The sequence below is a fragment of the Calonectris borealis genome, chromosome 3 (assembly GCF_964195595.1).
Source record: "Calonectris borealis chromosome 3, bCalBor7.hap1.2, whole genome shotgun sequence".
Taxonomy (NCBI): Eukaryota; Metazoa; Chordata; class Aves; order Procellariiformes; family Procellariidae; genus Calonectris; species Calonectris borealis.
The window spans coordinates 66,552,857-66,580,339 of NC_134314.1; the positions used below are offsets into that span (position 1 = coordinate 66,552,857).

Genomic DNA, 27,483 nt, shown 5'->3' on the forward strand with positions numbered 1-27,483 from the left:
GCAAAAGAATCACCCACAGTGAATCAGGATGACAATTTTTGTTGAACTAATATATGAAAATCCACTCTATCCTTAGCGTTGGCAGAACAGACAATCCTTCTATAACAGTATCTCCAAATTACTTAAACACACTATGAATGTGTTTAAGTAGAGAATATAAAATTGATGAATATTGAGTTAGTTCAAAAATATTTTCAAACTACTACTGAAAAATTTATCCATTAGATATCACAGGGAAAGCATTGCCAAACTGAAATATTAACATGGTATTTTTATTATTTTTAAGAGGACAATATTAAATTCTTTGGAATAGTTTGCATACTTCTCCTGGAGTCCTTGACCTTCAGAAGTTAGAAATCAGCTACCAGACAAACTTATATTTCAGCTTGCAAGAAAAGCAAATCAACTAAACCATGCAAGAAAAAAGTCAAGAAATTGACTGCTGAAAAAATCACAAGACCTGGACTGAACCCTTAGAAGTGATTATATATGCAATAAGCAGACTAATAATCTTTATTTTTTTTATTCTAAATTGCCCAGCACTTACTAGCAAATAACATTCAGGACACTGGCATAAACCTCTGCATACAACCCATTTCACTTCTAAAATAAGTTTTATTTCCTTATCCAACCAATTCTAACAACAGAATCCCTGGTCCTGCATAGATACTTATACCTACAGAATGACAATAAATTGAAAGGTAACAGATCAATTTTGGACTACCACAACTGAAATCAACCAACCAACCACAGTTCAGTCTGAAACTACAGCCTACAAAATACAACATATTATTCAGCAGTATCATCAAAAACAATCTGAATTAGAATTGCTCCGCTGTTCCCAAATGTATTAAGTTTATCAGGTATCAGAAAACAGAACTTTTTGAAATATGAGTTATTAAAAGGGAAAACTTAAAAACTGAGCACAGCGATAGAAGCAACAGGGACGGTCTTCATGTTAAATGAAGAACAATAAAGGATGAAAAGTTGTACTGAAACTGAAACAACTGGTTCTATCTTGACAGACTGAAGATACAGTAGCTTCAGTTGTGTTTACATAAACTTTAAAGAAAGCAAAAAAAAAATGTTAAGAGAATTAGTTGTTCTGACAATTCATCTAATTTACCAGAAATAGAATTCAAACAACCAATACATTATCTGCTGCTTCCCCTTGAGCTCCCCATGTTTTTGGGTATACTGACAGTTCCTGCACAATTTCAGTAGGATGTCAGTTTTGTATTAGAAAACTTTCCACTGGGAAACTTTCATACTCTCTTTCCCTCCCTCCAAACTCTAAGCATTTCTGATACCACACTAAGAAATGGATCCGCCATATGCAAGACCACAGATTCCACAGTGCTGCCATACACACGAACATTTGAATCTGCAAGAAAGTTTCCAGGATTGGAAAATACAAAGATAAACTGCCCTGAACTCATTTAATATACTTATTTAAGAATTCCACAACTTTGGGTTACAGCTGAAGCATAACAGAAGACATTTATACCTGGTTGTGCTTCACTAAATGGAGCCCAAAAAGGCCCAGGTCCAGCAAGAGGTCGTTCATTATTCCCTCCGCTGGGATGGCGGTTGTGCTTCCTCCATGTATGTGGAGAGGTTGGTGGGGATTGCTGTGGTGAAACAACTGGAGATGTGGACTCCTAATAAAACAAAGGAACCTTTTAAGTTTTTTACTAAATAACTAAATACATAAAAGCCTATCTAAAACCATTACTTGTAGGAAAAACCATCGCTGCAGTTAAAGTCTCATTTTAGAGAGTGAAAATTGTAGTACTTATTAAAATGAAGGAACAGGAGAAGTCAGGTAGAGTATGACTGGAACTGGACACAATCGCTTCAAACAACGTCATCTAATATATTTTTAACCTGACATTCTTAAGACAACAGAATGCTGAGTTAAATGGCTTAGCTACAAAGGAAACTAAATCATAAGACTCACTTTCACTTGTGATAAAAGTTACATTTGAACCCAGGTCTCAAAAGAAAAGATTACTTACTGTACAACTTATTATCATACCTAATTTTCATCAAGTGATTCACAATCAGTTACTTTCATTTAAAAAACAAACCAGAATTAAACATTAAAAAACCCAAATCACTAGACAGGCCATATTATTATTTTTTTTAATATGCAAAAACATAGATGTAATTTTTTCAAAGAATGATGCCATCTAGGATATACTTCTCTGCTGTCCAAATTACAAGGTAGTGTTGCCCTGATGTTAAGGCTCAAGCTTCTCTTTAATCCCATATTGTACTATATTCTCCCTGAACAGGTAGGAAAAGAGAGAATCACACATGCAATTTCTACCTGGAATCAGTTCTCAGGAGACATTCAGATTACCAGATTATTCAATTTCAAATAAAATACAAAGGAAAAATAATTTATATTGTACAAAGTAAAGTATTTATATAGTAGAAAGTAATTTCCTCCCTATATCTAGATCTTTTGAAATTCCTGTTTGCCAGATCTCCCAATTTGAACTACACTATATTAGAGAAAACAAGTACAAGAAAGCAAAGCTTGAACTCAGTTTCCTGAAAAGTAAAAACAAAGCTAAAAACCTCAAAATCTGTTTCATCAGTAGACAAGGAAAAAAGTTTGGTACTCTATGTTAACAACTGTTAACATACTATCAAGTACCAACAGCCAGACTGACCACCGCAGACTTCCACAGGATTCCCAAAACTGAACTGGTTTACTTTGCAGAATATTCGAGGGTCATCATGCTTTTAAATCAATATTACATCTGCAAAAGTCTAAAAGTCAATGAGAAAGTGCCATAAACAAACTCTTCTCCATGTAAGGTACATACTAAAACTACATGCATCCTAACAAAATGTTTTAGGGACATGATTACTGGTTACTTTCTAATGTGTTGATGCAAACTTTCACTTTTTTGTCCCCCTCCGATTTTCATATTTCCTGGGATACAGGGCCAGCCTGGTTGATTCTGCAACTGAGGCATTTTCTGAAAGTTCTCACCATTGAGTCAGATTTCTTTAAACAAATTCCTAGGCCACAAGATTTTGAACTTTCCATTCAAAGCATTTAAACGATGCCCAGATGTATTGGCAAAGAGTATTACAAAGTGGCTGGGAGCAGTACTAGTTCACTTCAACTTTTAATTCAGGGACCAACTGATTGCACAAAGTCACTGTTTTTCCACAGTACCTCCACCAGTTCAAGATTTTTTGTTGCAGTTACATGCCTTTCTGAAATTTGCCTGAAGATTCCTCCTCTTAACATCTTACTTGACAGGGAATTTATTTTAGATGACAGTACATTCTTACTCTTACAGCTACACAGGGGCAAGAGGGGAAGGAGTTAGGGCATCCAGAGTGCCACTTGCAGGCTGGAAGCTAGAACCAAGGTTGAATGGTTAGTCCGCTTAGCATAGTGCAACAGGTGCTAGGAGAACCATGATGATGCATCACTGAAATCAATGAAAAGCTTTCTCTTCCATTGGCTTTTATACAAGCCATCTTTTATCAAACAAGATTTGAAGGATGTTTGAATTTTTAGACAAAATACCATAAGTAAACCTAGGGAAAGCTATGCTTGGTCACAGACACTATTAATTTACTCCGGTACTCTTACTCTGGTAAGTCAGATGGTCCAGAAAGACACAGAAGAAAACCTGAGGCAGACAAATGTATGATAGTCTACCTAAAGGAAACCACTCACTACTTCTAGTGTGAGTGTTCACTGCATGTGAACATTAAAACTCTTGACACATAGTCCTCATGAAGCAGCCTTGCCCTAATGAAGCTGACAACTGTCACTATTCAGTAAGCCTCAGTCTAACATTTGGCCTTATGCTCAAGGCATAGGAAGAAATTGTAAATATGATAATCAATTTAAATTCTTCTAAATGTTTACATGTGGTTCATGTGATTCTGTAAAGCATGTAATAACAGTAATCAGATCATCAGAAGTACAAGCATAACAAATAATTAACTTCGTTCTCAATGTTCCAGTCAATGTTATATCAGAATTCTGAACTTTTACAGATTTCTCGCAATTGATTTGGAGCTTCAGCTTACAGACTCCAAAATTATTAAACAGCAAAAGCACGTCATCAACTCTGATGTCAAAAAGCTTCTGGAAGAGGGACAAGCCACATCTTCAGCTTTACCATCATTACCAGACACACATTCCCAAAACAGTTTAAACCAAATTTAGATTGCATTACTATGGCACCATCTTTCCCCTGTCCAATCCCAGTCACTCTCATATACCACTCATGGCATTCATTGATCCAGCTGACCAGAAGATCAGGAGAGTTAAACTCCTTAATTACTTTTTTAAAAATATGTATGTGTGTGTGTATATATATATATTTATATATACACACACAAATATAAGTGTCTCTGTGTGTGTGTATATATTTATGGCTTAGCCAAAATACTGATGGCTCAATGCAAGTGTAAAGAAAGGAAGATGCAAGCCAGAAAAGCATTGGAAGGAGGCAGGACTGTAGAAACATTGACTCAAGATTCAGAAGCTGTCATGGGAAAACACAATGAGTAGGGATTTATTGAAACTGTAATTACATACAGGTTCATTCACCCCTTATATATAGGTTAACATCAACTATGTATCTGCCTTCGCAGTGGGTCAGAAGTTGTCATTTTCATATACTCATGCCTAGAAAACATGGTTTGTTGTACGAAGTTTCCATTTCAATTTTGCACTGAGCTTCACATTTTAGTAAACAGAGGCCATATGTTCATTAGAACCACCTTTGTTCCTCAATTGCAACATACATTCTCATAAACCGAGTGTTTTGAGAGTGCATGTTCCAGCTGAGGAAGCAGGATTGTTCACTTTCATCTGTCTGATCTATCAATAAAAGAAACTAATTTTGAAAGCATGAAATGTCTGGGATCAGATTTTTCTGAGAGTACTAGGGTACAGAACCTAACTTAATTGCTCTTCAAAATCCTAAGATGAAACAACTACAACAGTTTGCCTAATGTGAGTTACTGATAACTCAGCGATTTTGAATTTCACCAACTTTAACAGAAATTACCCACCTAATCTCTTTGGGAACTTTGACAATTTTACTCACCACCTGCATACTCTAGTTGATGTATCATTTATTAGATCAGCTACTATTAAAATCTTATTTTGATAAACTGTTTCAGCACTTTCAATGCAATTATATTTAAACATTTAAAACACTAGCTTTTAATTTGTCTCCAAACAAACCTCAATAAAAACCACAGCAATTACAACTTCCCGGTTTTTACTATCTTAAGACATTTATTTTTCCTCTTTAAATTATTCCAGAAAACAGATCTAAATAAAAGCATGTTGACATGAATAGTTAATAACTATTTAACATTTTCATATTAAATCAAACTGCTGAGAACATTCTTCTCAATAACTAATAAAAAAAATACGGTTATAGCTAACAGGCAAAAATTAAGTAATCCATCTTAATTAAAAAAAAAATCACATAAAAAAAGAACTATAAAAAAGCATGATTTTTGTCAAACTGGAATTACGAAACCAAGACACTATGAAGGACTCAGAACTTGCACTTTTTTGGACTGACAAACAGTTACTAAAAATAGCATGTTAATTAAAAAAGGTGATACAATATAGGCTCTAAAAGAAGAACCTTAGTGAAGTCAAGTCAAACAAACTGGCGTAAGGCAACACAATATATGCTAAAGCAACCCTGGAGGGATCTCAACCTCGAAAGGGCATTGCAACCATACATGAGTCAAATGAGATTATAAACCTTTTCCTGGATCTCACACCTCAGGCCAGAAGAAAGCCTCCTAAGGAGAATTCCAGAGACAATGAAGCCAGACATGGTATCCGAAGGGTAGCTCTAAGGGTGCTGTGATCCAGGTCGTGATACCACACAGCCTGCATAAGAGTCAGGGAACAGATCCATCATGAAGAAAGATTATGCTAGAGATGGTAATTGCATTGCAGAACCCATGTTTTTGTAATCAACTAGTATCCATACTGAAGAACAAAATAGTCCAAGGTTCAGTGTGAACTTCTCCACATGCAGCACTACACATTTTTAGGGAGGGAAGGTGTGGTTCAGCCAATTACAAACTTGTTAGTCTGACCTCAACAGTTTGAAAGGTTTTAGACTAGGTTTTGAAGAAAATAATAATTAAAAACACAGAGACAAATGGAAAAGGGATCAATCACACCATGGGAAATTTTACTTAAGTTGGCTGATAGCATTTTTGTGATTTTCTAGATGAAGGAACTGCCCTACATTTATCCTGAACCTCAGCATACTTCAGTGGGGTGTCGTGCAAGACGTTCCAACAATGTGGAGATTAATACAAGAATCTAAGGTGCAAAACAATTGGCTACAGAAGGAGCAAAGCTGGACTGTATTAGAATGGGAACTATGGGATTGAAGGGAAGTTTCTAATAATGCTCCTGAATGAATGATTTGGGGAATAACCTAATTTGATACTTTAGGTAACTGTTTATGCACACTAAATAGCATGCTGATGAATTCTGACAACAAGTGTAAGGAGGCATCAGACAGATGGGTTCCTTTCAGGACATAGGTAACAGTAAACTATCAAGTTTTAAAATATAAAATACAGTTTCTTGCATAGTGGAAACTAATACTAAAATGCATAATGGGAATAAATCAGCTGAAAACAGAAGACTGGATGCACAGGTCAACTATCAGACCACTACAATATGTCAAATATGACAGATTTGCTTTATTCACAGCTGCTAAGGTATATGAGGTGATACATATCAAGGAGAAGTAGGGAAGTACCCTACGAAATAGTAGTAATACTGGTGAGATCTTATTTTGAACAAGAAATACAAATCTAGTAAAATATTTTCAGTAAGAACAAATTCAAATTGGATCAAAGGCAGAGAAGGATTATGAGGATTACTGGTAACTACTTTATGAGACAAAACTGACGCTATGGATTGTTTTGTCAAGCAAAACAAAGCTAAATGAGAATACAATAGTTTTCCAGTAAGTACTGGTGGTGTCCTGCAGCAAATACTAAGGACAAAGCTGTTAGAAGAATAGGTATTACCTGATCTGAGTAAACTTAAGTGGGAATTCCCACCATATTCTCACGAATATTCCACTGTATTCCTACTAAGGCTCTGGAATAGTTTTCCCCAACATGGTCAGTGTGGACAAAAGGTTGCGATTTCAAGAGAGAACCCTGATTATTTTTTAAAAATTCATTATCTAATACAATTTCTCATGATAATAGAGGGTTAGACTCAATGACAAAAGAGGTCTTTTCCAGCTCTGTGTTCCTAAACAATTTATTTAATACCAGATATATTTCACCTGGAATCACCTGTTCAATCTACAAAACAGAAGCGAACAGAAACGGACTACTGGCCAAACCTTAAAAGAAAGTCACACAACTTCTCATGTAGTTAAAAAAAGTGGAAATGATCAAATTTTGAGTGCTACAGGTGCCAAATTTGAGCTGTCCCCTCCTAAGGTTGCACTAATATGGCAATAAATCAATATAATCTAGAGTGCCAATATTATGCTTAATGCACACATAGGTAGATGAGTACCTTTTATTTCCACCTGATATAGCAAGGTTCAGCCTATGAGCATTTGCTACATACACGTTTTTCAGCTGTTAGGGCCTCAACATCTATTGAAACTAGCTACCCTCCTTCCTGGAAAAGGTGGGAAGCCAGGTGAAAGAATCCTAAAGCACTACCTGATCAACACCTGGATCACACTTAAAGACACCAGAAAAAGTATTTGCTTTTTGGCTTTGGATGTTAACACAAAACATCCAAAAGCAATATCTAACAGACTGATATTGAGAACATTTAGTCACTTGTAAGCTACTTTCAGAAGATAGAAAATACTTCCTAATCTCAATGGTGCTGCTTCTTCTAAGAAACTGCTTTCAGTACATTTGTCTTATTCTTTTAAAAAAACTAAAAAAAAAAAAAAAAAGGCCAAAAAAGCTTCCATCTACAATGACAGCTCCTAATTCTACTAGGCGGTTTTCTTTTAAAAAAGCACAAGAACTCAACAGAATCTAGATTCTCAAGATTGGCCTGAATTAACATTTTTAGTAGCATAGCTGCTACTTCCAAGGCATAGATACACATATATATGTCGTGGTTAACATACCTTAAGTCAACAAAAGTGCTCGTATATATGTCACACTGTCAGCAGAAGTGTTCCAATCTACTTAGCCTCTATTATTTAGGAAGAAGAAATTATGTCAGCAGGAAAAATAAAAAAAATTTTCCCCCAATGTTTTATTTCTACTAGGATGTGCAGTCAACATGCCGTCTAGTGAGTGAAGGCATCTTTCACTATTTGGCTTGACTCCTAGAATCAGTTCTGCAGCTTCCATGATAGCTGGGTGTGACTTCAGTCACCTTCTATTAACACTAGCAATATTGATATAAACTTTCGGCCAGTACTATATTTACATAATACTTAGCCATTATAAACTAAAAATGCCACCACAAAAATGGCTAGAGATAGAAAAAGGACATTACTGAACTTAGTTCATGCTTACTTTAAAAGATGAACTCATTTATGGCTAACCCTCTGGAAACATAACCTGACTGCCATTTCCTGACGCCCTGCCTCCGAGTGAAGCTCACTGAGGGGAACTCCCAAAATAATGCGTTGATAAAGAAATAGTTTTACCTAGGACATTTCAGTAGACAATACTCTAAGTTAAATTCTTTTACATAAATTATTTGTAATTCTAAGATATTAATCTATGTATGACAAATCTCACCAATATGTAAAGCTGCACATGAATGAACCCAGTTTTTAAAGATGAAGATTAAGATATCTTATGATTTCATAAACAGTTTAAGGGGAAAAAAAAAAAATCAAACCTCAAACTCACTAATGGAGTATCTAACAGCTACATGACAAGCTCTCAGAGTGAAATATTCAAGACTGACACTTAAATTCCTTCAGAAAGAACAGTGATCCCTAGGAAAATAACATGCTGTAATTTACTTCTCAGACTTCAGCTCTTCTCATCCTCATCACTGAAAGAGGTAGCAGACAATGAGGAACCACAATCTGAATCTCTTTCTACATTTTATAAAACTGAGTGGTATCTCCAGGTAAAGACAACTGGATCAGCAATTTCTACAAAAACATGGCTAAAAACTGTATCCGTCTTTTGGAAAATAACACAATTAGAGTTTTTATGTCATTAAGCAAGAAACCTGGGCTCAAGCCTCCTTCTCAGCCTAAGGGGATTAAAATTCTCAGCTTGTTTCTAACATGGTGGCCGAATCAATAAATATTAGACTGGGACAAGAAGGCTGCTTGAATGGATTTATTGTACAGTCAGAAATGTAGGACCAGCCACAGAAAATGCAGTTGTACAATAGGGTGCAAAATCAGACAATACTTCCCTGATGTTCTAGACCATGAATACAGCTTAAAACTGCTGGACTCAATGCTGTGTTGTCTGTTACATTTGCTCCGAGTCTGTTTTCTGGGCCAGATCTCTCAAAGGACTTATACACAGAGTTTCTTTATTCTGATGATCCCCTACAGTCTTGTGTGAAACAGATACCAAGGTGCTTCTATCAGCCAAGATGGCGAAATTAAATCTGGATGCTTATACACGTCTCTGAATATGTGGTTGCTTTATCCAGAACTTGAAGACCGCATTTTAAAAGTTATTTTTAAAAAGACCTTATTTAAATTTTTAAATTTTTTATTTTCAAAAGACCTTATTTTACAGTTACACCAGTACAGATTCCTGTATCAAATTACAGCTGTTCACTAAACAAACTCAACACCATGATGGAAGCATACAAAACACTATTTCAACCAAACTAAAACCCCATCATCAGATCAAGGAGATCTGCAATTTTTGATTTCTTTATGAAGTGCTTGGGAGCTCTCTCAAACACACCTAACCAAAACTAGACAACGACAAGCTATCTTCAGATCTACTGCCAGCCCTCCTTTCACTATGGTCCCCATCTCCAGTTTGGGAGAAAGGAAGTGGCAGCCAAACACTGATTATGGATGGCCTCTGCTAATTTGCTTCTTGTTTATATTGGATCAGTCTGGGTTATTCCCAGAGAGATTAATAAATGTTTACGAGTGATTCCTTGATTCCCAGACAGATTAAGGGATGTTTGCAAGTTCCTTGATTCTTTACAAAAGACGCCCAGAAAAGAGCATACCATAGGAAGAAAACAGGTCATTTAACAGTTATGCTCAGACACACATACACCCAGCAAAATTTAATATTTGCACTCAGTGTTGTAGCTTGTAGAAAAGACAATCAGAAAAGAGTTCCCCATGGAAAGAGAGTGTAAAGATTACAAAACCCACGGAATTATAAGGAGGCACAGAGTTGTAAACCTTTACAGTTTTCATTTATTCAGACACCCTGTTGCTGAAGATGAAAGAACCAGTGACCAAAAGGAAATCAGTTTTCTCATTATTAGAACACAATAAAAAGCTGTATGAAAACTTCTGTCTTACTTCTGGTTCTCATTGTCTCTACTTAACAATTAAATAGCTGAACAATAAAATGCAAGGCAGAGAAAAGTAACTGTGAGACTTTAAAAAAAATTTTCTAAAGTATTTCAGATTTAAAGGTATTGGAGCATGTTGAAGGACCAGAAATCCATCTTCCATGGCATTCGGTACCACTATTCCAATGACCAGGAAGCCAACGTGAACTATCTAATAAACAAGGTATTAACATCATAATGATTACAACTTGATATTTGCTATCATAGCTTACACATCTTTTCTATCTCAATTCTTTGTCCGTTACCACCAATATTTTAAACACAGATTATAAGACTTCATAAAAAAGTGTCTCCTACATGCAAGTATTTCAGAAGCATATGTGGTGGTCTTGCATCATGTACACCAGTATGATTTTTTTTTTTAAAAAAGAAACTATATTGAAAGCAACAAAGCTTAGAAGCCCTATCAAACTGACTCTTATGCAGCAAAGTAGTGGTTAACAGTCCCATTTAATCTTTTAAGTTAATTTACCTGTTGATCAGTTGATGTACGTTGTTGAACTGTATCATGGCTCACAGAGCCTTTTTTGACTTGTATCCTGCCAGGTGGAGGAGGAATCACACCTGAATATGAGGCTGGGTTATCAGCATCCGAAGAATACAAGGCTGTGTGTCTTGATTCTTGTTCATTCTTTGACACAACAAATCTGGGAAGAGGGAGGTCCTTTACTGTTAAAAAAAGAGAGCAGGCCATTTACTATACAGAAGTATGATGCTTAAAAATAAAAATGCAGTTCTATTTTGTAGTTAAAATTTCACACATGCCTCCAATACTTAAACACTGAGACTGCTACTATAGTCAAGCCAACATCTCCCAATAGGAAAAAAGCAAATACCCTTTCTGCATTATACTTCACAATTCTGCTACCCAAGCTCTGGTTTTGGTATACAAAGAGGACTTCGCATAGTTCCATAACAGTTTTGCACTAGAACTCTGCATTAAACACAGTAGCGATCAGGTAATCTGGATGTAGCTGATTTTTTCTCAGTTTTGCCAACGCTGAATTATTGAAATGTGATTTTCAAAATTTATCCACCATCTCTAGCACGTATATAAAATTAGAGATTCTTCATGCAAAACAGTTCAGCAGCAAAACAAATGCTAAAATACTGCAGTATATTCAACATCATCTTTTAGTGAGCTGATGTCACGTTTATATTTACAACAGATAATACAATCTAGTCTTACTGCAAAAATTGCAACTATTGCTTAAACACATCTGTGTGCACCTTTCTACAAGAGAAGCTAAATTAGCTGTTTTACTGGGATACAACTGGAAACATTCCAATATCACCTCACCTTGTTATAAACACCCATAAAGCAAAGTTTCTACAAAATGCTACAAACTCCTTAGCTTTATGTACCACGGTTCAGAGTAGTCTGATATAAAAATGAGGCTACGTAAGTCTTCAATTTTTCTCTGCAAGATTTCTACCATTTTTCTGAATCCCAACCACAACTTTCTTACTGGTCCACTGTGAATAAAAATAAATTGCGAATTTGCTGTACCGCTTACTTGGAAATTCTTTTTCCAACACAAAACAAATTTACAATCATGGCTCAAATTTAATTTCTCTTGTTGACAGCTTACATCAATTACTTTTGGTATTGAAAATGAGTCAGAGGTACTAACAATTTTATTAAAATATGAGATGAAATTGCATACAGTTTTTATGTTTGTTTTACGTTTATTACATAAACATTAAACTGATTTGTATTTGAAGAGTGTCATTTGAATCCGTAGTATTCAACAACTATAGACACCTTTATGTGTCCATCCAGTATTAAAGAGCAATGCTCCTTTAAGAACATAAATTCTTGATTTAAGCTTTTGTCACTAAGTACAACTCAACATGCCAAACAGCTTTCACCACAGGGAAGGAGCATGCAACACAGACTCTTTGCTAAATTTGTGGTTACCCATCACATGGAAACACTGTTAAAGCAATTCCTGATACCTTCCTCATTCCTAGATGCCCATTTTCACGTTAGCATTGTTGCACTAGGAATGTTATTCATGTAGCTAAACAGTGAACTACAGCCAGCCAAAAAGTGAAAAAGTCATTGCATACAAGTGAAAATTTTGTATGCTTGCAAAACAGGGGATAATACAGACACTAGAACATCCAACTGACACAGTTGCTCCAACATGAGGCTTTGGCATGAGATATCTAGCACTATTTCACAAAATAACATAGAGGGCTCAGAAGGAACACAAAATACTCTACTGTCTTCTTTAAAAACAAGACTAGATAAATATTTGTTTTGCTGTACCAAGTTTCTAGATGGCCAATTGAAATCTGCCATTTTTACCTCTCTCCTCTGTCTTTTCCCCATAACAGCAGAAAAAATTCATTTTAACACTACTACAACATTTGTTACCATTCAGAAATCCCTCAATTATAAACGTGATAGCGGTTATGAATGGAATTAAATCTTGATATTGAATAAACTAGAAAGTTCTCTGTACTTTTTATGCTCACATCCTTGCTAACGTTTTCTTCCACCAAAAACTGTACTCCATACTTAGAAAATAAATATTACTTTGAAATAGACACTGCTCATCAATTTCTAAATTTTTAGCTTCCTCGAAGGAAAGGAAAATTTTCTGGGACAGCAAAGGAACAACAGATTGAGAAGCTTGTAGTATAATTAACTAAAGCCAGTATTTTTACTACACTGCACAAATAAGTAACCAAAAAAGCACTTAGTTAACTAAGAATCAACTGAATGGATCTAGTACTCAAAATTTGACTCAGCAACTCACATAAAGCAAGATTCCTGTCTGCTTGAGACACACAGTGAACCAAAGAGCAAAAGAAACAAGGTGAGAGAAAATACCAATATAAGAGAGTGAATAACATCAAGACAATCATTGAATAAAACATGCATAGAATGCAGAGCTAAAAAGTAGATGTCCTAAAATATAAGCTTTAACTAATTTTAAATGTTTTACTTGAAGAGAGAAAGAGTATACGGTTTAGTTTGGGATGGCTCTAACAGTTCCTCTTCAAGACCTCTTGGAGATGGACTGTGGGCAGAACCCAGCTGGCCAGGCTGCTGAACCCCAGTTTTCAAAGGAAGGTAACCCAAGCTGAGAATGATTTTATGAGTCTTCAGCCTGCTGTATTTTAGCTGTTTAGTAGCTGCTACAACAACACTTGAATCATCCTAGGAGCAGGAACTTCATAGACAGGACTGGAACCACTGCAACCAAGGCAACAGACAACCAAAGCTAAAAACAGTTAGGGTAAAAATAAATGTTCTGTCAATTGTACTCGTTTTATTTAGTAGGTTTGGAACCAGTTACAGAAACTTATTCCTAGAAGTCTAGAAACCATTACAAGTATTTCTAGTGTTGTCATGAATGAAGGAAATGTATTCCATTATAAAAGTTCCAATGGCTGCTAATTTTACAGCAACATATTTTGTATTTTGGAATTAATTCTGTACCTTCATTTCAATTCCTTCCTTCAAATTTCTTCCGTTTTTTTTTTTTTTTTTTTTAAATAGGAAAGCTCCTTCCAGTTAAGGTATCTTGCATTAAAATAAAACCAAGTATATAAAAACCCTGGAAAAAGCTACTACACAGATTTTAGTCTTTGCTTTCTTCAACGGGCATTTGACGAGAAATCCCACAATTGTTATATCAAGTCCCATTTCTATCGGATATTAAGAGTCGCAGGTCCTTTTTCCAACTTTCTGATTCTAGGGCATTCTGCTACAACTTGCTGAAGCTTTAGATTTGGGAACGCTCATCAAGAAAACTAGGGAAATGGTTTATAAACATAGGGTGGCTTATGAGCAGAAAGGAACTTGAATACTAGCAAAACATTGACTGAAACCATGCACTTTTCCAAAAAGCTACAAAAAAACATGAAAGCAGCATATACTGTTTGTACAAGCCTAGAATAAACTAACTGCAGAAGTATACACAATGATTCCTTTCTTTTTTATAGCTTTGTCAAATACTTCAGTCCTATTAGATTGTTTTTAACAGTCTCCTTAACCACTCTGCTTAATCTATATCCTTTAGACAGAAAAAAACTCCTAAGCTTTCTTTTAATCACTAGCATATATAAATTATATCGTAACATGTATTTTACAGACATAAAATCCACTAGGGAAGTCACCTTAATGCAAAGCTGTGCTCCAAAGATATCTCTAAGTTGTGAGTTGTGTACTACACTGGAAAGGGCTATGGTGGCTTAAAACTCACTATTTCATCTTCCTAAGTCTCTTTTCATCTCACAGAGCAACATCGACATGGATCCACTTATGTCACTCAGAAGGCTACAGTAGAGCCTCATATCAAAGCTCTTTCTGCTGTTCTGAACCATCTTTCTAGAGTGAGTCTTTCTCCTGTTCCTATTTCACTACCCACACCACAGCTGACCTTTGAAAAGTAGGATAACAGGTGTTTTGGCTGATAACAGGCTTCAAACATCTTTTACAGGTCAGGTTTTTCACTAGAAAAATCTTAAACCACTAATGTTCATATTTGCACTACGGAGGGAGAAAACTGTCAAGCCAAGCGCGAAGGAACGTGACTTTAGAAAAGTTGACCTTTCATTTGTTACAATCAAGGCTTCATAAACTCAGCAACTACAAAAGCCTGCAAATGTTGCATTCTTCTTTTCCTTCCAATTCACATTAGTCCTATTAGTACTTTATTCAGAGGATATAGCACACAACTTCTCACATTAGTAATCTATAGAATTAACATGTACCTACACAGTAGTCAGTAGCAGTTGTTCATCTACCCCACAATGAACACAATACTCATGCAGTAAGCGTAAGGCATTATACCTCATATTTATTGCACAGTAAGAATACACTCCCTCATAGTCTCTCCACAATTTCTTTTTTTTAAGTTAGCAACATGTATAAAAAAACATACTACACTAATTTACAAGGTTACTCTACAAGAATCTGTGAGCCAAGTACAATAATTCCGCTTAGCAACCCAATTCCCCCCCGATCCTGTGATTTACCTGTATTCAAGCTTTCCACTCTCAGAGGGAGACCAGATTGGGCCACAGCAACAAGTTTCAAAGCAATGTAAAATTGACTTCTTCCAAAATAGCCAAGCCTTGTGGCACCACAGAGCTCCATAATCTGAAACAAAACACACAGTTACTTGTACAAAGAAACTTAAAACACAAACTGGTCTACAGAGGCAATTTCATACATTTAACAGCAGCATGCCTTGCACTAAATGCTCTTAACAACCTCCTATATACAATCTTTCAGTAACAATTTCACATGCAATATCGAAATATTATGTGACACATAATCACAATATGTGATTCCTACCAAGCAGCAAAAGCGCCAAGTCTAAAACTTAAGTTTTTCCCAATTATCCACCTTTTCTTTCACCTAGGCTTTAGAGGTTCTACAGACTTGATGTGAGAAAGTAAGAGAGTAACCGGGGTCATGTTCCTTTTTAAAAAACAAAACAAACAAACCCCCCCCCCCCCGAAAACCACATAATAAACATCCTATGTCACTATTAGCTAGTCCATTAGCAGCTATTGTCTGTCTTCAGTAACTGCAACAGAAAAGGAATAGCATTCAACATTTTTAGTATTATATTGTCAGATGTAATCCAGAAACACAAAATTAAGATTTTCAAATAATTCTCAGAAAAAATTGAACAGTGTGTTACTGATCAAGTTAGAGAAATGGTCTGCCCCCAGATTTCTCCCTGAAGAATTTCAATGACGAGGTTAGAATTTATAAAAAGTGAAAAAGCTAGACAATTGCAAATGATACCTTCCAGCCTTTTCTGATATAAGCTTGCTGTAGTTTAACTTTTAAATTATAAAACAAACCTCTAAAGCATTCATTCAGAACACAAAGTACCACCAACATATACACATGAATTTCAGCACTGAACAAGAATGCAGAACTTCAGGTTCTCCAAACAACGCCACAGATGCTGTTTCATTTAAGAAATACAACAAAGAATTGGTGTTATTTTATTCCCTTTTCTTCCCCTGGTGTTTATATAACAGAAAGGTGGTTTTGTCTTTTGTTATGAATTTTGAGAAATTCTGGTCTCTCCAGACAGCAGCCGTGTTTTCAAACATACTAACTGCACACCCCTCCACATCGAAGACCTGCAAACTTGTTGAGGGTGCAGCCTTGCTTGTGCCAGGTCACTGATAAGATACTAAGCATAACATGTCCCAGATCAGACCCTCTGAGCTCAATGATCCAGACTGTCTTTTTATCTACCTAGCAGTCTCATCTAGACTGTGATGTTCCAAATGAGATGCAAAGATGCTCTTGGACACCATGGTGAAAGCCTTGCTGAAGTCAAAATAGATGACATTGCTGCTTTTCTCTCCTCAACCACAGTTCAAGTCTTTCCACCACAGCAGACAATCTGGTTAACAAGTATCCTTGGTAAATCCATGCTTGCTAATCCTAATTACTGTTTTCACCTTCATATGCCTAGAAATGGCTTCCAAGCAGACTTGCTCCACAACTTGTCAGGGACCAAAGTGCAGCTGACCAGCCTGCAGTTCCCCAAACCAACCTTCCTGCTCTTCCTGAAGATGGCTGCAGCATGTCTTTCTCCAGTCATTGAGGCCCACCTCTGATCTCTCCAACTACTCAAAGAGAAAGCTGACTTGCAACAACATTAGCAGCTAGCTCTCTCAGTACCCTCAGAAGCACCCCATCTAAGTCCATGAACTTAGTATTTCTCAAGAGATCCATCAATTATCTTGTACTGCTACTAGTTTCTCTCCTCCTTCAATCCCATCTCCAGGCACAAAGGCCCAGGATACCTTGTCTGTGAAGATCAATGCAGAGAAGGCACTGAGAATCTCAGCCTCATCTACATCCATGGGCACTAATTTCTCTCCTCACCCTTCCCACCAGAGCTCAGTCATAAGTTCCCTGTTTGGCAAATCTGGTCTCTTGACACATCTGGTCATTTTCCTAACTATTGGGATGGACTGTTACTGGGCTTAGAGAAAGCTGTCCTGAAAGATTTCCCAGCTTTCACAGGACACAATTCTGAAGGGCAGAGGAGCCCCGCTTGCAGGCAAGTTCCAACTGAAAAAGTCAACTACATTTTCACGTAACAGCAACTGAATGACATGATCCTTGAGGAGTTAGTCTGTACGCTTCAGCACTGCTGAAACAGGAAATAGACTTTGGTAACTCCATACAATCAGACAAATGGATGGGTTTATTAACTACAGCTGAGCTAGATATGGCTCAACAAAAAGCTGCTTGGGTATTTTCTTGCGACGCACCAGGATTCTAGGACCTCATGAAAATAAGGTGTTGTAAAACCTGTCACAGGAAGGCGTGGGAAGTTGACAAACACCTAGTCCCAAAGAAGTCTCAAGAGGATCAGGAGGTCTAGGGCTGTGCATGCAGCTGAAATCCTGCTGGACAGAAGCTAGCTGCATTACATCACTTGGCTATGTCTGCGTTACACTTCCCACATTGTCCTACAGAACCTGTGTTATTTGTATTTTCCCATTATAGTATTTCTGCAGCATGATATCTGGACAGAAGTCAAGGCATTTTCTAAAGTTCGTTAACTAAAAGAAAATAATTCAATACAGTTGAATACAATACATTAGTTGGTTGGACTACAAAAAGTGCCACGAGGAAAAAAGTGAGTCTAAATTGACAAGTGACAATTCAAACAAAAACTTTGAGGCATCAACATCTAAAATAAATTACCTGTACCCAATCTAATGCCAAAAATAATTACACTAAGTTTAAATAACTGGCAGAACTAAAGCAGTGGAGATTCAAGAGCCAGCTAGCAATTGAAACCAGTGTGACAGCAAGAGCAATTCCCTTTTTTAAAGCACTGTATTCTGGAGGACTGATGAACATCAATGTACTTGACTACACAGAAAAAGCTTGTGGATCCAGTGGCCTAGCATTGACAGATGAATAACTGAGCAGACTCTGGAAAAGCTTCTTATGAAAGGAAGCAATGACACAGGCATTTGGAGCCTATGGAATCATTAGGCAGTAATGGCTTTGGGCAATTCCAAAGCCAGTGCTAAACTAGAAATTATCTTGTTTGTAGCTAGTCAGTACTGCCAGATTGAAAAAAACTTCCGTTTAAAACTGAATTAATAATTAAGCTACCATGGCACATAAGTATTAGAAAGGAAAGACAAGCATGGATTCAAAGTAAATAGATATAAATGTAGAAAATACACGAGATGTAAGTATCAAGAAAAGGAAAAAGGATTAAAAAAACACCCCAACCAACAAAAAAGAATGCCTTTATGCTGTTGAACAAGCAGCTGTCAAATCCACCCACAATTACCTAAAGGAGTCCTCTATTTCAAACACAGAATATAACCCAATCAGAAACATGATTGAAGGGTGAGTAAAATCATTACATGCAAACATCTAGTGGAGACTCCTCTGCTGGCTGACAGCATGCTTGAACATATTCAAAGCAGCCTACCTATAATCTCCTTGAAGGAGGATTTAAACATTCAACAGGTAATAAGCAATACTGATGGGGCGGGGGGGGGAATAATAATAAAAAAAAAAATCAAGGGATTGGTTCTCTGAGATTTATGTTTAGGGCCTTCATCTTCTTAGGAAGAGAGGGGATAAGGAATTTCCTTAAACTCTTCAAGGAATGCAGAGCCATCTTCAAGACAAAATGCTCCATGACTGTTTTCATATCCTTAGATATGAAGATCCTGAGGTCACACTACTGCAATTAACCAGATTAAGGCCAACAACTCTGTGAAGCTCCAAAATTGCTGGAAGCTGTTGATACAAAAAAAAACCACCAACCCACAAAACTCAGTGCAGCAGCTGTAAATGATGAAATTGCGTACTCAGTCATCATACCGCAAAAAAGTGACAGCAGCATCAACAGTATCAGGAGTTGGCACAGATCAGACATGCATAGGAAGCAGAATGTTGACAAAGGGCACTGTTTCAAACACATACCTTCTAGAACTCTTACAGTTTCAAATAAGAGATCCTTGAACTTGGAAAGGTTTGTGAAACAAAAAAACTCAGACTTGAGTACCTTTAAAAATTCCAGGTGAAGTGGAACCAATCACACCTCTACCAAATGTGATGAAACACACTTTCCAGAACTCAGAAAACCTCTCTGAGAGGGTCTTCTAGAATATCACAGTTCCCCTGCCCCCAGGTTCTTCTACAAGGCAAATCAAGCCCATTATCTGTAAACATTATTCATGCAAAAGTACAATAGTATTTAAGCAGGGATGACTTCAACAGTAAAACAATAAATGAAACAACATGCATGCCACCTACACAGTAAAGATAAAAATATTTCATCTGCTTGGAGAGAGTTACTAAAGTACCTACTGTTCCATACCAGAGGGTGGTAAGAGACAAGACTTTAAGGCAACTTTTGAAGGCTGGAAGTTACAACACACATTGTGTATGTTTACAGCAAAGGGAAGTGAACAAACTCAAAGGAGAACCTTTTGTATTACCTCATCCGAACTAGGACATTAACACAAGTCTATTCACTAAAAAAAAAAAAAAAAAAAAAAGAAATCACATACTGATATATGCAAGAAAAAAGAACTGGGATTCAGAATATACATTTTGCTCCTGATTTTATTAACACATGCTTAATTTGAGGTATTTTAGTAGTCCTACCGTGACGTGGCAGGAATTTTCATGTTTGTATTGTTAGTGTAAGACTTTTTTAATTAATAAACACAAAGAAACATAGAATCACAGAATAGTTGAGCTTGGAAAGGTCCTCTGGCAATCATGCACTCCACTCCTGCTGCTCAAAGCAGGCTCAACTACAGCAGGTTGCTTAGGACCATGCCCAGATGCATTTTGAGTATATCCAAGGAGGGAGACTACAACCTCTCTGAGCAACCTTTTTTATGTTTAAATGAAACAATCACCAGGAACAATATCATATAAGCCATGGACCAGAGGTGCAAAACAAGTTTTCACATTCATTTTACAATATTTGATACAAACTTGAGCTAAACCAGACCATATGAATATACTTGTGCTTCAGTATTTAGTACATGATTTTTGAGTTTTACTATGCATATTTACAATAAACTTTTAATGAAAAGCAAGCAATAAATTTAAAAAAAAAAGCTAATGTTTCACTTCAGATAGAAAAACCTAAAAAATTAAAAAGAATAACCTGCATTCAGTTTTAGGTTATTTAATAAAAATGTAACTGTGCTTACAGATTGATTTTGATTCACAGTTTAAAATGAAAAACATTATCATGTCAACAATGTTATTTCTGTATCCTGTATGCAGCAATTCATTGCGAGGATTATAAAGCTCTTTGCTAACTTAAACAGGTATGACAGGATGTTTTCCAAATTAAAAGTTTATTGGAATACAGCCTCAAATTGGGTACTAGAATATACTGTCCTACAAAGGTGCTCTCCTGAAGTCATGTAATCCACTCACCTCAGCTACAACAAAAATTAACCATACCTTTACAGTGTAACGTAATCTGGGGATGTATAAGGGAAGTTGAAAAAAATATTTCCTAATCATTGCTACTGTAGCAGAAAAAACCCCGACCATCACTACATACCAAAGACCTACGAAAACCTCCTTTGTGCTTTTTTCTAGATAGAATACATTTCTTTCCTCACAATGCGTTACCTTCTAATCTTGTTATTCTGCAGCCACTGTTCAATAGATCAACTCCTGTCACTTCATTTATCTCAATCCGTCTCACTGATTGCGGACCACAGCCTGACACAGTTTTCTAACTACAGTCTCTCACCTATCATCAACTGGACAAAGCAATACTGATCAGTTATTCATCAAGAATTTTTAACTTTTCTTCAGAAAAATCTCACTTGGCAGGTAGCTTCTCAGGTGCCACAGTTGTTGACAGCACTGCATAGCAGGAACAAGACAGAGAACTGACAAAGATCCTTCTTTTGATGAGTTATTTTTAACCAAGTCAAGTCTCTGACCTAGTTCTCCGCAAGGCTCCACAAATCTTGGCACATAAGAAAAAAAAAAATTGGAGACAGGACAAAAAAAGCCACTAAAAGAAACAGTCCAAGTATTGGTCTGAATTCTATGTTTCAGCACTATTAGCAGTATATGACAAACATTTAAACAGTCCTAAACCTATCCAAAGATCATTTGCAAAATGCATTTATGAAGGATATCAAGAACTGCTATATTTAATTCAATAAGTGTGAAGTAGGCAATGTTCATGTGCTGAACAGCAAGTATAATATTACCTCTAATACATACATTTATCTTATTAGGTATTTAAGCAGCATAGTAGTAAATACACTTAGTTGATAGGAGGAATTCCCAGGCACAGGGTATATTTGGGACATTGTTGTACTTTGTTGCATAACGAATAGTAAGGTCTTCCTTTTAAGTCTGACTGTTCCATTTAAGATGGATCTCAGTCAATGCCACAAACCTGGCTTCGGAACACAGGCCTTTAAAGAAATAAAACCAATAGTACGGGACGACTTCCAAGACGACACGCGCTCTCCGACAATGAACTGTTAGAGTCTCCTACCGTCTGAGCCTCTAATACTTCTCTGCCCTTGATTTTCACACTGCATGTATCCACAGTGGAAGCAGACTGCTAGAACACCAACAGGAAGAAAAAACTACTCATCAGCTCTGACAATTAATTCTCTATAGATACTTAGAACTAAACTTTCCCATTCCACAGGTCATTTCAGGTTCAAACATACATATGTTTCAATCAAATGAAATTTCAGAATTAATCACATCAGAAATAAAGAAGTTAATTAAGTTAATAAAGAAGCTGGTCAAAAAATGACCCAGTATTTTAAGCCTCAGAGGAATGGGATCTGTTTTACAAGGATGCCCACTCCCTAAGTAAGGGTTGGCAGATTTGGAGTCATGCTTTCACTCTGTTAATAGAAATGCAGCAGACAAAAAGCACTGAAAATTTAAAACTCTGATTTATGACAGATGCACATAATAAATACATCTCTTAACAAGTGAATATGTTGAACACCACACACACACACAAAAAACCCCACAGAATTTTCACCTGCTGTAGTACTTTTTGAAGCAGTTTTATTTTAGGTCATTCCTGACTTCAACCCATTCCAAAAGTGGTCTGCAGCATCTCCTGTTGTTCCTGGTAGCACGTATATTCATGGTGGATTAGCCTCAAAGATGCTTCCTAATGCAGTAGCTTTGACTTTTTCCATTTGCAATCAAAGTTTGTGGTCTTGCTAACAGCTCCTGCAAAAGCTGTTACAAGCCATACACATGAATCTTACGTGCAGAGCCTCTTATGCAGAGCTCCATAGCTCTCTAGAGGTCAGTGGTTCCCTTCTTGATTTGACAGTACCTGGTAACCACCATCAATCAACCCGCAAAGATGAGGCAGATGCACCCTACATGCAACTACAAAAAAGCTCAAGATGATGATTTAGAGGAGTCATTTCTCCAAAGATCTAGAGCCATAGCCTGTCCTATTCAACTATAAGTCATAAACAAGTTACTGCCAAATACCCTCAAAAAGAGGACAGAATAAATAAGCATATTCCTTTCTGAGATGTTCAACAGCACCAACAAAGGAAAATCCAGACAGCCAGATGAACACTCACTTAGAAAGCAACTACTATCCTCCCAAGTAAAAAGTAAAGTAAAAAGGAAGACCTCAAGGCACAGTTGCTCCTTGCTTGCATTCAGATTCTCTCTACTGCTGTTCTTTTGGCAGAGTAGGCACTCATGAGAAAGGTACTTTACGAAGAGTAATGGTAAAGCAGCAGCAAGAAGAACTGGAAATTAAAAAAAAAAACTGAAGCAGCAAAAGACAGCCTGGGGACCTACAAGAACCATTTTTAATTCTTGATGCAAAAAGACAGGTTCTTTTAAAAGGAGATATTCCACATACCTGTCTCCTCTTCCTATGCAATTTTAGATTACTGCTTAACCTAAATAGCTCCTCCCTCCTCTGCTCTCAGCTGCATGGTTCCTGAGCACTAGCTGTTGCTCATCTATCTGATCATACACTATGATTACTCCACTCATTAAGCCAGCAAAAAGTTGCTGTGTTAGTTATCTGCTCTTTTATTAAACTGAATCCGTCTACTCTACAACCACTGAACACCTCAGCAGCTACAAGACACATGGGAACATGTGGCTGGTAGCAATAGTTTGTTCATTTGACTCTAAACTTCTTGTAAGGCTGCAGCCTCAAGAAAGTTGTGTGCTTTGCATTTAAGAGGAGCAGAAAAGGTTGAAATGAGGCAACTGAACAATGTCACATCAAGAGCACTTGCAACTCCAACTTTTTTGCCTTGCCCAAAGAAACCTTCCTTAGAAGGGAAAGAAATATTCATGTATCAGACTGCTAAGAACTGCCCTCAAAACAAGGGTGCCTCCTTTCTCCTGGTGGTGCCACAAAGACTTCAAGCAATAGGAGATGAAGAAACACACTTTAACAAGAACTCTCAATGCCTGAGTCAGTCTGTGACGATTTGAGACTCCAGGATAATTCTGTAACACTCAAGTGATTGTATTTTCTGGAACAAATAGTAGTAGCGTAAGTATCCATATAAGCACCAAGAAAGCATCTAGCTTCAGCAGGCAGAGATATTTTACAGCAATAATATATTTAGTATTTTAAATTATTACTCCAATAACAAATAGTGCAAGGGAGGCCACATGGATGTTCTAATAGTGGATGCTCCTGCCATGCAGCATTAAGTTGAATATTTTTCCTGCAAATGTCTACTCAAGTACTAAATGCTGAAAAGAGCAGCATTTATATAGACATTTTGATTCCTTTCAGACCTCCTTTATAATTGAAGCATTTCAGTGATTGATTTTCCTTGCTAGTAATTATTTTCTTACTTTTTTGATTTTAATATTTTCTCCACACATCACCTTTCATCACTAAGCCAGAACAAACCTAAGACAGGAAAGCCTCAAAAAATGAACACAAGCTTCTGGCTTTTTGCTAATGTAAAATGAAGATTAAGGCATTCTCTGATCCCAGAATTAGTGGTCGTGCTGTGGCCTGGCCAAATAGGACTGCTCAGATCTGGTCTTGTTATTCCTCAGCACTTCCATACAAGTCTACCTGAAGCTACTGTGTCCATTATCTTACGCTGCTTTCCCATCTCAATCTGTTTTCCTATGAGCATCAATCTGAACAGTGTTAATTAGTTACTTAGCTTTGCACTGCTCTCCTTCTTCCAGTAAGGCCTTTACAAGTCTTAACCATGTGTCTATCAAAGTTTAAACAAACCTCAGTTAAAATTCTAAAAACTGCACGTTTGCAGAGCTACATTTGAGACTCAGAATAGAGCTGCTACGCTAGGTCTTAACTGATTTAAGACATTTTAATTCAGAAAAAAAACAAGTTGTATACACTATTGCAGTAAGAACAGACTTTTCTACAAAATTCACAACTAATAGTCTGAAGCAGGAGTAAGTTAGCACCTAATGCTAAATTTTACACAGCTCAGCCCTGGTCACCCTTTTCTGGGGTTACTGAAGTGGAAAGATGTATTTGAAACCGAGTCTACTAATTGCTCTGTTACCACACTTCAGGAGCATTTTAGATGCCAGAAGTCAATCATTCCAGAAATTCAGGTCAGACTGTCATCCTTCCCAAGTCCTTTAACCTATCAAAACAGAGTTCCTATACACAGACAGGCATGCCTAAGTTATAATGTACTTTTTGCATAAGAAGTGCAGGGCATAATTTAAGTCTTTAGACACCAATCCCAGCTGGAAAAACAAGCAAGTCACAAACATGGTCACCAGCTCAGTAACTTACTTTAGAAAGAATGACACTGCTGGCTTAATAACATCCCTATCGTCTAAAGAAATGGTAAAGGAAAAAGAACAAGTGGGAAATATATTCTTACACTAATCATTACTGGAACTCCAGTGAGAAAAATCCAATAGTCAATGTATTGCTCCCACACTCACTTCTGACTTCAGACTCATTTAAGCAGAACTGCAATTCGAAGTCTAGGAATTCTGCAAGAAGGACTAATCTAAACGGCAAATATTTATGACCTAATAGGTGTGCAACTTGTCTGTAAGGACTAGTATTTGGAAAGCTAGCAAATATAGTTGAAAAGTCATAGAGACTGCCAACAAAGTCCTATAATTTCACAGTATCTGCAGTAATATTTATTAAGATTAGACTAAGATGAAGGCATGCCTGCAATTTTTCAGACAGTGGGTGAAGTGCTCACAACTTCTAATACAAAAGAATCATCTTTACAGGAAAAAGATCAAGTTTACAATACATAATTTTGTACAGCTAACTTGACTCTAAGATAGCTACATTTGCCAAAGGCCCTGATATTTCTGAATAATTTTAGAATTCTATCCAGTCATGTCAGAATGGATATTAATCATCCCTGCTGTCATCTGACAGCACATTTAAAAAGAAAAAAAAACCACAACACTGTTTTCAAACAAAGCTGAGCTGTGATACTTGAAATTAGCTGAGTGCTGTACTGGCATACAGAATTATGAAGGAATTATTTACTATATAAGTGACTATACAGTATGAATGCTATTCAATTACACTGAGAAATCAGACGAAAACAAATTAAGTCTAATAGACCTAATCTACACTCCTAAAGTTTTGCCATTAACTTCCTGCCTTTCATTTCAAAAACAATGATTATTCTCTGACTAAATGCTGCTGAGATATGAGACTACTCAAACTAATTAACTGCAAAAAGAAAACAATTTGCAGCCTGCTATAGTCTCGGTGAAGGTAACATCATTAAAGTAAACATTTTTACCAGAATTCCGCAGAAAACTCGAAGCACAGTTCACAGGCTACAAAGCAGACTAAAAGCCATTTCTGGCACTAACAGAAAGTACACTGCTTATATATCTCATCATTACAGAGAAACAAAACTAACCTACTGCTCAGCTGAGAGGAAAAAAAAATATTCTATTACGATAACATTTGAGGGGAAAAAAATACTTAATTCACAAATTGGATATTCTTAACTGCAGATCCAGGCACTGTTTATATTTACAACAGATTACTAACAATTCTTATTTCCTAAGCAAGAACTGAGATACAGCATAATGTATGTATAAACTTCCTTTAAAGATATAAATATTATATATAAATGTTACATAAAAATGACATATGATTATAATTCTAAAAAGCTATAGACTCATCAACTTTATGGTGCTCAGGCTAACAAAATACTAAGAATGAGTAAGAAAAATGTTATAGTTATACATTTCTACACTGGAAGAATGCCTTAATCATTCTACACTGGAAGAATGCCTTAATAATGACCTGTTATGAATATTGCCTCAGAAGGAATCCGAATTAATTTTATTTTAAAACATCATGTAGAAAAGCTGTAAGCTTTAAAATAAAAAGTATAAACCCAAAATGTATGGGTTGGATTCAATTAAGTGATTTCTCTTTAAACTTTGGGCTTGTTTGCAGATTAGGTAATGATCAGTATTAGAACAGGAAAGCTTTTTACACAGTGTACATTTTTTTAAAGATCTGAAAGTGCTGTGTCTTTTCAATATACTCCAAATCCAAATCGCTGAAAGGAAGGCATGGGATTTGCAGTGTATAAGGAATTCTAACTTCTTACCCCACCAGTTCTGAAAAGATAATAAATTCAGCAAATTAACCAGAACAAGGTTGAGTCTTCTGCATGTCTCCACCACACAGGTAACCCTAAGCATGCCCTGGCTCCGCTTCCATTTGCAGTTGGCATTTATTAAATTCTACTGATTTGATAAACAGGTAGTCTTTGTGTAGGAAAATGCACTGAAACACTAACTGCAACAATAAAATCACTATGAACAAGTTTTTTTTCTTATATCCCTTTCTCTCTACATCCATTCTCCAGCAAAGAGGCCAACATTTTAAATCAAGAACCTGCAATTCTGTTTTGCCATGTTCTGCCGATGGATT

At 36.5% G+C, this 27,483-nt stretch overlaps 1 protein-coding gene across 21 annotated transcripts in view; it reads right to left on the bottom strand.

Annotated features, from left to right (window-relative positions):
* REPS1 (RALBP1 associated Eps domain containing 1) overlaps positions 1 to 27,483 on the bottom strand; it is a 70,824-nt gene that overhangs the window by 38,327 nt on the left and 5,014 nt on the right. For 19 of the 21 annotated variants that reach the window (XM_075145971.1, XM_075145960.1, XM_075145965.1 and 16 more), the window contains exons 2-4: positions 15,554 to 15,677; positions 11,031 to 11,227; positions 1,508 to 1,661 (exon numbers count right to left, since the gene is read on the bottom strand). In XM_075145971.1, coding sequence (XP_075002072.1) covers positions 1,508 to 1,661; positions 11,031 to 11,227; positions 15,554 to 15,677 — 475 coding nt within the window. Of the gene's footprint in view, positions 1 to 1,507; positions 1,662 to 5,774; positions 5,906 to 11,030; positions 11,228 to 13,515; positions 13,767 to 15,553; positions 15,678 to 27,483 lie in introns of those variants that run through there. The other 2 variants (XM_075145973.1, XM_075145972.1) reach the window with 2 other exon arrangements.